This window comes from Manis javanica, chromosome 6 (genome assembly GCF_040802235.1).
Source record: "Manis javanica isolate MJ-LG chromosome 6, MJ_LKY, whole genome shotgun sequence".
Lineage (NCBI taxonomy): Eukaryota > Metazoa > Chordata > Mammalia > Pholidota > Manidae > Manis > Manis javanica.
In genome coordinates, this window is record NC_133161.1 from 69,158,470 (window position 1) to 69,172,242 (window position 13,773).

The 13,773-nt window shown below is 39.7% G+C and overlaps 1 protein-coding gene and 1 long non-coding RNA gene across 2 annotated transcripts in view; one reads left to right on the forward strand and one right to left on the reverse strand.

The window, feature by feature from the left end:
• COL1A2 (collagen type I alpha 2 chain) overlaps positions 1-13,773 on the reverse strand; it is a 34,811-nt gene that overhangs the window by 2,975 nt on the left and 18,063 nt on the right. Inside the window, exons 27-48 of the mRNA XM_017662389.3 lie at positions 13,354-13,407; positions 13,171-13,224; positions 12,873-12,926; positions 11,860-11,904; positions 10,594-10,692; positions 9,300-9,407; positions 8,586-8,639; positions 7,575-7,628; positions 6,800-6,853; positions 6,654-6,707; positions 6,442-6,549; positions 6,012-6,065; positions 5,145-5,198; positions 4,022-4,183; positions 3,204-3,311; positions 2,414-2,521; positions 1,962-2,015; positions 1,767-1,874; positions 1,570-1,623; positions 1,079-1,186; positions 561-614; positions 329-436 (exon numbers count right to left, since the gene is read on the reverse strand). Coding sequence (XP_017517878.1) covers positions 329-436; positions 561-614; positions 1,079-1,186; positions 1,570-1,623; positions 1,767-1,874; positions 1,962-2,015; positions 2,414-2,521; positions 3,204-3,311; positions 4,022-4,183; positions 5,145-5,198; positions 6,012-6,065; positions 6,442-6,549; positions 6,654-6,707; positions 6,800-6,853; positions 7,575-7,628; positions 8,586-8,639; positions 9,300-9,407; positions 10,594-10,692; positions 11,860-11,904; positions 12,873-12,926; positions 13,171-13,224; positions 13,354-13,407 — 1,710 coding nt within the window. The remainder of the gene's footprint in view (positions 1-328; positions 437-560; positions 615-1,078; positions 1,187-1,569; positions 1,624-1,766; positions 1,875-1,961; positions 2,016-2,413; positions 2,522-3,203; positions 3,312-4,021; positions 4,184-5,144; positions 5,199-6,011; positions 6,066-6,441; positions 6,550-6,653; positions 6,708-6,799; positions 6,854-7,574; positions 7,629-8,585; positions 8,640-9,299; positions 9,408-10,593; positions 10,693-11,859; positions 11,905-12,872; positions 12,927-13,170; positions 13,225-13,353; positions 13,408-13,773) is intronic.
• On the forward strand, positions 5-5,138 carry LOC118972655 (uncharacterized). Its single transcript, XR_012132298.1, has 3 exons — positions 5-516; positions 1,547-1,750; positions 4,355-5,138. It is a non-coding gene; the product is annotated as an uncharacterized lncRNA (long non-coding RNA).

Below are 13,773 nucleotides of genomic sequence, written 5' to 3' on the forward strand. Positions count from 1 at the left end.
AAAGGTGAAAGTGAGAAAGCAGAATCTCTTGTATTTGGTTATAATGAGAGACATCAATGATAGCAGGTTTTCAGTTAAGCATCACACAGAAACATGTTCTAATAAGTAAAAAAGAATCAAGTTCATGTAAAATAACAGTTTGCTCTCAGGCATACTTGCAAGGGTAGGTTTAAACAACTCACTACATGCAAAAAATTTTAACATATTTAGAAAACATATAAAAGTGGGGAACTACTTCAATGTGTTGTCATGATTGTCCTGGTTTAATCTGAAGAAAATATTCCTTAAATTAGTAATTCTCATTATTACTTCTCCAAATCATACTTACAGCAGGACCTTGGCTACCCTGAGAGCCACGAATGCCAGCAGGTCCAACTGTTCCAGGATGTCCAGAGCGACCATCTTTGCCAATAGGGCCAGAAGGACCAGCAGGGCCCTGAGGAGGGAAGACACCAAGACTGTATGAGCCAGTGAAAACCCCACAAGGGGGCAGAGGCTTGGGGCTCACTGTCTGTTGTAAGCTCTGTTTCAGACATAAACTATCTTTTAGATTGACCTACCCTAGGGCCGGCAGGACCCACAGAGCCAGGAGAACCTTGATCGCCATGTTGACCCTTTAAAGAGAGCAGGGAAATCACACTTTCAGAACACGTGTCAATAAATAGAACTGAATGGAAAACTTTAGTTTCAATGGACTCTGGATTCAGAAAATTGAAAATTTAAAATGGAGCTCTTTTCTCCCATTATGTCTATTATGTTCAATTATTTTTTTTCTTACAAGCTATTTCAGCAATGCAATATTAGTCATTTCTCTAATCATATTTATTTTAAATGGGGTTGAAGGACATTGTTACCAGGAGATTTTAACATATGTATATTTCTATCTCCCTTAACCCTCAGCTTTTCACATTTGGGACGAAATAGCATTATCTCTGAGAGATGGAATTAGCCAGAAAATGGGAAATAAATATGATGTCAGACATTTTAGAACAAAGCAGTGGAAATTTGAGGGAGATCATTCTGAGCTGAAGGACTCTAAGATCCATAGTATAAATGCTGGATGTCCACATTTACTTACAGCAAGACCAGGAAGACCTTGCAATCCATTATGTCCCTTTAAGCCAGGAAGACCTCTGGGCCCCTTATCACCAGGCTCTCCCTTATCACCTCTAATACCGTGGGGGCCCTGTGAAGAAAAAGAAGGACAGATAGGTCGTTTGCCTTCTTTGAAAAATGACACTCACTTCTCCACAAACATTGCTTGATCTGTTTACAAAGGTAACTCAAGACAAAGGTCTAAAAGTCATGCGAGTGCTACTCCCATTTCTTCCCATAATCTGCTTTAGTTGAGCTGTCTCTAAAGTGACTAGATTTTTGTGATTGTTTAATATAACATGAGGAGATGTGAAATAGAAGACATTTAAAAGCTATTTGTAGCAATTCTCAACATGGACTAAATTTTTTAAAAATAGGAAGTCTAGCCCATATATTATTCATTTTCTTAATAGACAGTTTGGAATGATCCTCCTTAAATGTTTGTTTGTAGAGAACTCTTCCCCAGGTACATACACTAGGACCTCTTGGACCAATGGCACCAACAGGACCAACGGAGCCCACAGGACCCTGTGAATTGGAAAAGAAAAATGCCATTTATCAGTCAAACTCTGGATCCTCCTCCCAGGTCCCCACAGTTCCCAAGTGTGGGAGGTCAGAAGTGAAGCCTATGAGGATGACAACAGTAAGAGACCAGGTATTGACACACTTACAGGTTCACCACGGTTTCCATGTTTGCCGGTGGGACCCACGGGGCCATGAGGACCAGGTGCACCCACAGCACCAACAGGACCAAGGTTGCCAGGGTAACCACGCTCCCCCTACAAAAGGCAAAATGAAGCTGAACATCAATCTGACCTGTGTTTTAGTTGCTTTTAAATTAGGGAAGGATGAACAGGTGTACTGACCTTGTGTCCAGCCTGACCATCACGGCCTGGGGGACCATCGTTTCCAGGGTTGCCCTGTGAAGATACCCCAGCCATGAAGGCACTTAGTGAGACTCTGTAGCCCACAAGCCCCTATAATTCAGCTATTCTGTCTTTGTCACACCTAGGGCTCAGTAGTGAACCCCCTTTCTGACTGTTAAAAAGTAGGAATAAGAACTTGCCAACTTAAATTTTTTTAGAGGTGTTTTTAATATTTTGGCCAACTTTGAAGTATGTTCTTTAAAGACCCATACCCCAGCCCAAGTAGTTTTTCACTTTTACAATACTAGGAATGGTCAGTGCAGGTAGATATTATGGAGAAACAGACCATCTTGCTCAGAAACTTGGAACAAGAGAACCTCAGCTCAGAATTTAAAGCTGCACACAGTGAAATACTTCTAGGTTTTATTTAACAAGCCAAGTGTTGGACTCACATCACGACCAGCTTCACCAGGAGCACCATTGACTCCAGGATTACCCACACCACCAGAGGGACCACGAGCCCCAGGTGGGCCTGAAATGCCGAGAGGACCAGGTTCACCCTAAAAAAGCAGAGAAGACAAGCAACAATCCTCTCATTGGATTGAATGCCCATCTTACCCTCCTAAAAGAACCCCGGCCAGCAGATTCCAGTCTGAAAGGAGAAGGTGAATTAGCAGTGAATGAGCCACAAAATGGTAAAGAAGTATCATTAGTATTAGTGTTATCCTTGCCTTCCTCCTACACACTTAAATGGTCAGCTTTATGTTATTTTGGAATGTTGCTCTGTAAAAAGTGAGCCTAGTTTCATTCACTCTCCTAAGTGAAATGAATTCATACAGTTGAAAGAGTTTATGGAGATGAGATCATTCCTAGTTGCTGTCACATATAATGTTTAATGGAATGATTCAGAACTTCCAGAGTTTCATTCTTCCTACAGGATAAATGATGCCAGCATTTCATACTGCAGAGGAGTAAATGCAATTAGAGCCTATATCATTCTTAAGCATGTAAAAAGAACAAAAATTATTCTGCATAATGTTAAGCTATGTCTTTATGGTGTGTGTCTAAGTAAGGGGGTATTAAAGCTTCTTAGATAAGTGACATGTGATCTGTATAAAGAAAATGCCATGAATAAAAAGTCTTAAGTGCAGTTATTCAGTGATCAATCTGTCACATTTGAAGTGGCAGCTTTTAAAATCTTTTATTATGTTAATGAGAAAACGAATGATGTTAAACACTCACCAAGGATCCAGCAACACCTGGTAGACCACGTTCACCTCTAGAGCCTGGGAGACCAAGAATACCAGGAGCGCCAAGAATACCTTGAGGGCCTGAGGTGCCAGGAGGTCCCTGAACAAGAGGAACAACACTGAGTTTTACTGGCAAGAACCTAGGTGATAACACAGGTTGGCTTGAGGGTTATGAGAATGAGCTATCCGGTTTAGAAAAGGGCTAGAGACCTCCTGTTAGTAGGACATATTCTTGGATATCTTTTCTGTAGAGATAACAATGAGTTTAATCCTGGCATGTGTATTTCTTTGTACCTGGTTCCTCCTGGTAATGAATGGAACCATATTAAAAAACATGTGACTGAGGTTAATGAAGCCATCTGAGGTGGTGGAATAATTTTTATAGAATCTATGCTAAGAAGCAAATTTTGACCTTGATCTCTAAACAGAACCAGGTCTAGTAAAGGCACATATCAGAGTAGCAGTAATACTGGGCAATGCATGTTTAAGGAATTGATAGCTTACTGAGATTGATTAATTTGTAATAGGATGACCAGGGCACTGGGATTCTGTTCTAATTTTGGTACCAGTAAGATGCCCTCAACAGCTTAAAGGGTTGTTTTGATAAAACCAGAGTGCCCTTATAGTACTGTCGAGGCATATACTGCAGCTATGACACCTCAGCATCTGTGGGATAGATTTCTTTGCTAAATTGAACTACACTTAAGAACCTGAAATCTCATCAACAAGTATATGCCACTTGAAGCTCTGTGTAAGGGCTTTATTTTAATTCAACACAAGATATTAAGAAAGGAGTTTGAAATCACTTACAGCAGTACCAGGCTCTCCAGAGGGACCCTTCTCACCAGTAAAGCCAGGGGGGCCGGATGCACCTGTTTCGCCAGTTCGGCCAACTGGACCTTGGTCACCACGAGGCCCACGAAGTCCTTCTTTACCAGCAGCACCAGGGGGACCAGGAGGGCCAGTGATACCCTGTGAGCACATGTTCAAGGTCATTTACTTTATGTTAATCATCACAGACTGGGAAGAGAGCAGCAGAGGAAAGTCTAGATATTAAAATACAAACAATATCAAGCAACAAGATAATATCCTGTCCATTTTGGGGAGATACTTAGAATTTTTAACATTCTTTCTTGTATGCAGAGAGAAGCATCTCTCTCCTGAGGCTGTAACAAAGTGAACAACAGAGGCAGAGCCTATGGCAAGTATTGCGAGGTTACTGTGCCACCAGGTACCTGGCATATTGGCATAAGAACTATAGAGTTATGAGAGTTAGTGTTAAATGAATAGGACTTTGGATTTTGGAGACTCTGCACATTTCTTTTGAAGAAAGTCAATACTAGCATTTTGTTTATAATTGAGGAATCACATATGCTCTCAACTAGGTTTAATTAAATGCCTACAGGGAATGAAGATTTTTCTGTTATGAACCTGTAAAAGGATTCCAAGAAATCAACATCTTTGCTATTTTTTTTTCCCTGAAACCATAACTGGAAGACTTAATCCCTGGTAATTAATTAAATTCTCTTGAGTCCTGACAGAAGAGTCTGAATCAGAATTAAATTAGAGGCCAAACCACCTTTAAATTCAGGAACAATTATACCCTAAGAATGGAGGCAGAATGTTGGCCATAAAGGGTAATTAGATATAGAAATATCTGATATGTGACTAAAACTGATCTGTTTTTTATTTTTAACAGAGTTCATTCCTCTACAAGGGGACTTGTGTTCATGTGAATAAAAGCCTTTTAAACCAATATACAATACAGTGTGTGATGTTTTTGCCTTAATGGTTCAGAAAAACTAATTTCAGCCCAGGGAAGTAATAGCAAAATATTAATAACATGTTTTCAGAGTTTCTTACTTGTTTCCTACTAGAGGCCAGGTCTCGTGGCTAGAGTAAATGAAGATGTATTTTGAAGTGATTTACTTACAGAGGGTCCAGGAGGACCAGTACGTCCAGCAGCACCAGGGAAACCAACAGCACCCTAAGAACCAAGGACATTAAAATTCCACAGTCAACACCAACTCCAGGGATTCGGGTAAGATGGACATTTCTCCCCTGGCAAATCCTCAACACATGTGACCAAGGATGGACCAACGAGTAGGTAGTGGCAGCCTCATATAGGACCACAAAGACCCTCCATCTCCACACATCTCCTTTACCAGCATGCTGCCAAATTGCAATGCCCGTATTTTGCATTAAGGCTCTAATGGTTCTTTTGGAAATGCTAACGTATTACCTTATCCCATTATTATACACTGATGTGTGTACATGAATAACCATCTGGATGAGTGCTAAGGGAATGGACCAGAATAAGTAATTTTGTTTACAGAGGAAAGTACAACAAAAGGCCAAGGGTATTAATTGCTGTCCAATGAGAGAAGGAAGGAATCAGGGCGGTTCATTCCTGGGGAATTCTGGCTCTCCAGGGAGTCAGTGTGCCAGCACTGGGTGCCAAGGGAAAGGGCTTGGCCAGGCAGAAGCAGCAGGGCATCAGCCAAAGAACAACAAGCAAGCAAAGAAATATTTTGCCCTTTTCTCAATTAAGACTTCTTGGGGTTAACTTTGGCTATTACTTCAGGTGAGGAGGTGGCAACATCCAGGGCACTGAGCCCCAGCTGGGTTACTAAGTTGTGAACCTGACGGTAACTTATCAGAATTTTTCTGTATGGAGTTAACTTGAATCTCAAGAGTCTCCTTATTAAACTCCAAATTTACCCCAAATTTGCAACTTTCAAGTTGTCCCTACTAGATTCTGAAGGATGAAAGGTTATCAGAGTCCATCGTAAATACTCACAGGGGGACCACCATCACCACGACTTCCGGCAGGGCCAGGGGGGCCATTGGGACCCTAAGTGGAGAGAACAACACAAAAATGGGATCAAATCACAAAACAGTGCTCATAAATGTTACTCTTTTCTTTGAAGTTATCATTCCCATCTCTATTAGAAGCAAGTCCAGAAACTAAAAGTGATTGTTTAATTTAAAATAAATGTCCTTACTTCAATATTACCACCGTCATGGAGGGGTTGATGAAGTAAGATAAGACAATATTTATGAAACTTTAATAAATAGTAAAATGGTATACACATATTGATTCTTATTTTAAAAATCATCTTTCTGGTATATTCTCTGGTGTACAGTAGGCACTTGATTGATATATGCTGAATTACAAGATTTCATGGGTAACTACACAGGCTGTGTTGACCACCAGTAAATCAACTTACGGATGGGCCAGCAGATCCAACAGGACCTGTGGGACCAACGGGACCGTTTTCACCCTTAGGCCCTTTGGTTCCTCTCTCTCCTTTAGCACCAGGTTGCCCAGCAGCGCCCTGTTGGAAAGGAACAGTGATATATAGTTCAGGTATTCCAACTACTCTGCTTGACAACTTGGAATGTTTTCAGATTGACCTTTAGTTCATGACGAAATACTCACAGCAGGACCAGCAAATCCGTTGGGGCCAGCAGGACCAACCTCACCACGCTCGCCCTAGATGGGGCAAGGGGTTTAAGAAAATGTCTTAGCAATCTTAGATTGCCTAAAAGTTCGGGGTGTCCAAAATGACCCAGGTTTCTACTTACAGGGCTACCACGGGGACCAGCAGGACCAGCAGGACCAGCAGGACCAGCTTCACCCTATAATGGGACCAAAGGTGAAGTTGTTAACATGCCTCACATATATATTCCCACCTCACAAAGAGGTGGGAAGCACAGAGAACATGGTAGACAGTGGGCTCTTTACAGAGTTTGCAGTTGCATGGTAAGAGATAGCTAGTACACATCTCACAGAGTAAAATGAAGTGGATTCTTGCTCTGCTTAATGTTGTATTCATTTTGGGGGTTGAAGTGGTATCAGTCATACATTTGCAAAGACACTATAAATCAGTGTCCACAATACCAGGAGGAGGACATTTTAATTTTTAGATGGACTACAGGGCAGATCTATTTGCTGCAATCCTACAATACAATAAATAAGGTCTATTTTAAGTGGACAGTTGGATGTGAAATGGGCACACTATGTATTTTATTGATTTTTTTTTCAATCGAAGGCTTTGAGAAGGCTCAGTGCATTAGGATATTGTTAACTGGCCACAGGAAAAGACTTTAAAACAAATGATAGGGATTAAAGTATAGATCAGATAGGTGGCACATCTATAGGAAGGGAAAGAGAACTTTAAACATGCAGCGCTTGTTTCCTGCTGCCCCATCCCAACAGACAGGTTTTATATAAGTGCTCCTTATACCAAAGAAGCCATAAAAATGAATTGCTGGGGTTCCTTGGAGCTAGAGTAGGCAGGAAATTTTAGATACTGCTACCAGCTCAGAAAGTTGCAACTTAGTGAAAATGTATGCTTACCCGGTCACCAGTGGCTCCAGCAGGACCAGGAGCACCTACAGCACCCGGAGCCCCCTAGTACCAAGAAGGAAACAAGTCTTACGAGTGATACCCCACACCACCAAAAATGACGCTTGCCATTTCTCCATACAATGACTGAACACTTTTACTGCACACTCTGGGTAGACATCGAGAAACCTTTCATGCATTTCAGTTCTAATGATCTGGACAAATAAGGACAAAATAATTCAAGACCATTAGAAGCGGCTCTCAGTAGAAGAGTACCCCAGTGATAAAGGTTATGGAAATGTGTAAGCCAAGGGCAGGTTAGGAACCCGGGAGATCAAACACTCTGCTCTTGTAAAATTCCCTGGAGAGCAACAAATGAGATAGCCTTGTTTGGAACTGTTAGGCCTTTGTGATTCCGAGAAAGGACTATCATGAATATGTCCTAGTGAGTTATCAGCTTGGAGGGACAACCAGGAATAAAGAGCTGAGACACCTGTGACCCAGCAGAGCCTTGTTGGCAGCAGTCTGGGTAGGGCTGCTATACCCCTGTGGGGTTATCTTTGACATCTCCATAGCAGTGACAACTAATCTTTGAGGCTGCTATTTGAGTAATAACTTCTTAGGGCATCCATTTGAATGAATAGGACCTTGTTAGAGGTTTCAGCTTCTTAAAATGTGAGAGTTATTGTTTTTCCTCAAGTTCTATGATAATTGAAACAATCATTTAAAGTTCTACTAAACCAAGAGATTTGGGTTTGTCATTTGTACTTGGTATAGTTAATGCTAAGGAAGGGAGAAAATTCAGGCTATGATTTTCAAACGGATGAGTCCTATTGAGTTTTTCTTTTGGAACACGTGAAATGATAAATTAGTCATAGATCCGGGAAGGAATGGAATACTCTTTTACTAAAGTTGCATCATTTCATCGGCAGTTCTGTTTTGGAAAACTTCCCAACTCAAATTGAGTGAAATCTAAAAAGAGAAAAAACCAGTCTAAGTACAAACAAACAAAATTCTACTCACACGAGCACCATCTCTGCCTGTGTTTCCGATTTCACCTCTGAGACCAGTTTCACCCTGAAAGTATAAAGCAAGACAACTGTTTTGTTTTCCAACCAAATCTTTGAATCAAAATTTATCTGAAGTGTTTTTACAGAAGAGGCTATAAGACCTTCAGTTATTTAAGGTCTTTAGGAATGGCTTGATTGCCTACCATTCTGTAGGATGTCGAGTGAGGAAAAAAATAAGGACAAAATAATTCAAGGCCCTTTCCAGATTATTGTTAAATATTCTATTCTAGTTGCCATACACCCTCCTAAAGCATAATCAAGCAAGGTACAAATTCATGTGGACAGAATTATAAGGCAACATCACGATGGGCTTCAGAGCCTGATCACTCTCATGGCATAACTAATGCAGCGGCACGGTTGACAGCTGTTCAATATAGCTTCTTCCATTAATTAGGGCAGGATGAAGCATCATTGTTAGTGGCATTAAAATGAGCCTCATGTATTACTCAACACCATCTGTTTGCATGAAATTCCATGGTAGCAAGGAATTTTGCCAGATTAGTGAGTTTAGAAATGCGTAGGTGCTCAGTGGCACAGGGATATGTGTATAGATAGATATGAAAATGCTACCAGACCACCTACTAAGAATTGTAAAAAACTGGGCAACCTTGGGTAGCCCTCTTTGCCAGCATTCATCAACAATATTAAGGTCTAAACCAAGAGGTACCTTTTCTCCCTTGCCTCCAGGTATGCCGGCAGCACCCCTCTCCCCTGGGAGTCCACCAGGACCAGATGCACCCGCGGTGCCTGGAGCACCAAGCACACCAGGCTCGCCCTTGAATCAAGCATATGTGAAATCAATTATTTCAGTGGCAAAGAAGAAAATGAAGACTCGAACTCTTGAAGGAGTCCAATTTAAACATTTAATAGGTAGCATTCTTGCCTGCTTAGAGACCTAAAGGAGAGCTACTGAAAGGAGGGAGAATATAACAGAGGAGATGCTATTAATGACACAGTGACTAAAGAGAAGAGGGTAGTTGGAGTGGGTAACTGTGATTTTTCTATAACCTGTGTCCAGTCCTCTTAAGGAAGACCAGTGTGAACAGAAGAAGATAGGACAATGGGAGGCAAAGAGTGAAGTATTTGTCCACCGACATTTTTCAAGGATAAGTTCCTTATCTCGGATAGGAAATATGGAAAGGGACCGCATCAACTGGGGAGATGCTTACATTTCAATCTCCTGAAGAGTGGAGATTGTAGCTTCCATTTTTACAGCAACTCCTACAGTTCCACATACTTAATATCTGTTTACTAGCTTCTAAGATAAAACCCTTTGAAAGTGCTACCTCACAGAAATGTACTTTCTTTCTTCTTTCCTCTCTCACAATTACCTTGCTTATTTTTTTCACAGTATCCTTCCATATCCAAAATAGCTTTTGGCAGCTAATCTTTATACTTTTTTTCCTTAAAGGTAAGAATCAGAAATGATATGAGTTGCCTTTATGGTGGTTAAAGTAATTTGTTTTTCAAAAGTACCTATTCTATTTTACAATCTAAGCCAAAGATTCTATATTGAAACACAAGTTTCCAGGCTTATATTTTTGGGGGTGAATGTACTGTCCAGTTAACTTTTATCATCATAAATTCTCTTATTATTAAAATATAGGCTTTTTTGAAATTTTACTCTATGAAGCAGGATGCTGAGAAGGTTAAAGTTTGTTCTCTATAAATAGTGTCCAAATGCATATGATATTTCCAGATTAAAGCAGAAGTAAAAACAGTGTGAGGAGAAAAGAGTGAAAACCCATACTAATCATTCATGTGTATAGAAAACTGGGTCTTCCTTCTTTTGAAATAATGCAGGTTCACTGGAATAAGACCATTATTTACTAAGATGGAAACAATCACAGAACTGGAAAAAGTTTTTTTAAATCTGAAAAACAACTCATTACTATTGTAAAGGATCTATTTATTCTAGAGTATAGTGGGCCAAACCAGCAATATATAACATGACATTTTACCTTGTTTCCATCAGGCCCGGGGGGTCCAGAAGGACCTCGGCTCCCAATAGGACCAGAAGGACCAGCAGCACCGCTTTCACCTGGGGGGCCACGCTCCCCCTATAGAAAGGGGGTTAGAAGAAGTGTTGCACTGTTCATTCACTTCACAGATACCATTTCACACATCCAAGTTCACAGTTGCTTAGCTTTTGAATCCTGATTCTGCCATTTATTAGCAAATTATAATTATTTTCCTTAAGTTCTCTACTAGTAAAATGAAGTGGTGGGATGAGATAATCCCCAATGTCTCACTCAGCTCTAAGGTTTGTGGCCACAACTCCAAAATTTGTTGCTTCCAGAGTACAATATTCAACCTCTGGAATTGATTTCCTTTATTTATTTTTTTTGAGGGGGGGGGTCTTCTTTGTGATAGATCCATAGGTAAAAATAAATTCCATCGTATTTAAAGGGAAAGACTGCATCAATTGAGGTGAAAAATAATGCCAAGGGTGGATAAGATTAGATATTCTCACATCTATGCTCCTTTTTATAATTGCATGAAATAATGATATAGCAACCATAATGTTGTTATAATGTGTATGTATTGATGGGTGGGTCTATCAATCAAAACATCTCCTGATTTTCATGTAAATGTCATTAAGACATAGCATTCCATGGCTCAGAATAATTAGAACAGAAGACCACAGTGCAACAGTTTCAAAGACTCTTGTTATAACTTGGTTCTATGATACTACGGTTCTTTGGTAGTAAATTTGTTTAGGCATCCTAGATATATGGTAACTAGCCACATAACAGAACATGTTAGGTGCAAACTGATCATTCCAATTATTCTAATGACCAAACTAAATCTGTTCATTTTATTTTACTCTATAATAGTAGACTCATGATTTCAGCTTTAGGCTTTGAGCATCAACTCACATTGTAACAATTGACTTTAAATCTTAGTAAGATATTAATTTTCTTTGGCTCAAGTCAAGGCACTGTATTAAATATATCATACTTGTGTATATAAATCATTGAATATAATACATATATGAGCTCATTTATGTTTCTTATAATCATGTGGCTTTTGAATAAGAAATGTGAACAGTTAAATTAAAAAGTCTACCATCAGTTTAGAAATAGAATGCTCTCTGCAGTTATGTTTGACTACAGAAGAGTGTCAGGAACTTGGTGCAAGGTCATCAATCGTTTTTAGGAAAAAGCAGTATTTGTTTAAAAAACACATGACCAGAAATTTATGAAAGTTAATTAAGTAACACTTACTCTTGGACCAGCAGGACCAGGGAGACCAAATTCACCAGGGATACCCTAGGTAAAATGTGAGAACACATGAAGCATGAAATTTATGTATGCTTTCTAAATCCACTTATGATTATGATATTTAGAAAAGTTTGAAGGAATGAAATAAAGCCAGACAGGCTCCACCTACACAACTACAAGGACACAGGCTGTTAGGAACAAGAGAACTTTTAGTTGTATATGGAAAGGCACAAAAAAGTGAGAATTCCATTGATATCAAGGATACATCTATCCTAGAAGTGTTATTAGAAAATTTAGGCTTCTCATTATTTAGTTTACTGCATTTAAAAAAGTGACAAAACAGGCTGTCTCCTTTGATAATATGACAAGGAATAATGAACATCAGACACAACCTATTCTTAGCTATATAACAGACTGCTTTCTTAATAGATATGATCATATTCTGCACATTACCTAGTTAATTGTATACCCAAGTGTATCTCCTTTATTACTGACCAGCTGTCTCCTTAATGTGCCCCACTGTTGACAGAGGAGACCAGGCCACAGAATGTAACTGAATTGAGGCACATTCATCACAATTACAGGGAAAATGGCTCAGAACCCTCACCCTGACTGTGGATAGCAGTGTCCTGTCTGAATGCCAGGAAAAACAGTAAACGTAATTTTTCGGGGTCTTGTTTGATAGAAAATCAGTGTGTTTACTTTTTCACTATTGGGCCGGAAATAATTTGCATTTTAATTTACCAAGAACAATATATAAAAAGTAAGGCTATTATATGGAATGTTCATTGATATATTTTATTTCCACTATGTGATGTTTCACTCAATCCTTAAAGTAGTCTGAATGAAAAGGGGTAATCTGCTCATTTTCTCCATCAGCACCAACATATGTAGAACACTATCATTAACATACAAAATATGAAGTGTCCTTATGCATATTATAATTGCACTACAGTAGAGTATTAAACAGAGAAAGTCACAGATTCAGGTGAATTTGCTATTTTTTGTTTACTCACCCTTTCGCCTGGTTTGCCAACTTCACCAACTGTACCTGCAGGGCCAGGCAGACCCTAGATGAAAGAAATACAAATCTCAAAATCTTATGGCTATATTGAGGGTTTGAGGGAAACCATCTGATATCAACATGATCACTAACTATTGTGCATTATTAAAGAATTACAAAAGTTTGCCTTGAGAAAATGCACCTGTCCTTGCTTCGGTTCAGAAATTCTGTTCTGTGTGGCGGGGGAGAGTGCTATGGTGATTTACAGCTGGCTAGTCTGACCAAAGGCAGGCATGTTTTAGTTGACTTACCTGGAAGCCTGGAGGACCAGCTGGACCCTGTTCACCTTTTCCGCCTTGGACACCCTGCAAGTGAGAGGAAAGATAAATAGAGATGTACGCCACCATTGCTGTCTAGCTACATAACTTATAGACTGGAAAAAGGGAGATGGTCATTTTGCAGAACTACATTCATTTTAGGGCAGAAATACTCACCTGTAGTCCAGGAGGTCCCTGAGCACCATTGTTTCCATCAGGACCTGGAGCACCCTGAAATGTTTAACAGAAAACCTCTGAGTTATCCACAAGCCAGACAGTTTAAGATGCCTCAAAGCCTCATGCCTCATTCCCTCAAAACCAGGCTTGTCATTTTAGCATGAGTTAAACTCATTGTGGGTTCCCAGCCAAAGCCTAAATATGGCCTACTAACTTTTGATATGGCTCATAGGAAGTCCATGGATGGAGGGCAATTTATGAAGGCCAGAGAATGCTACTACCACATTACAGCATTTTAATCACAAAATGAATTAAATAAAAACCACATGCATCCACAAATATTTTTGACTTAATAAACATTCTGATTTGTTATAGCTCACTGCCTTATAAGTGTAGTTTTTTAAAAAAATGCATTTTGTG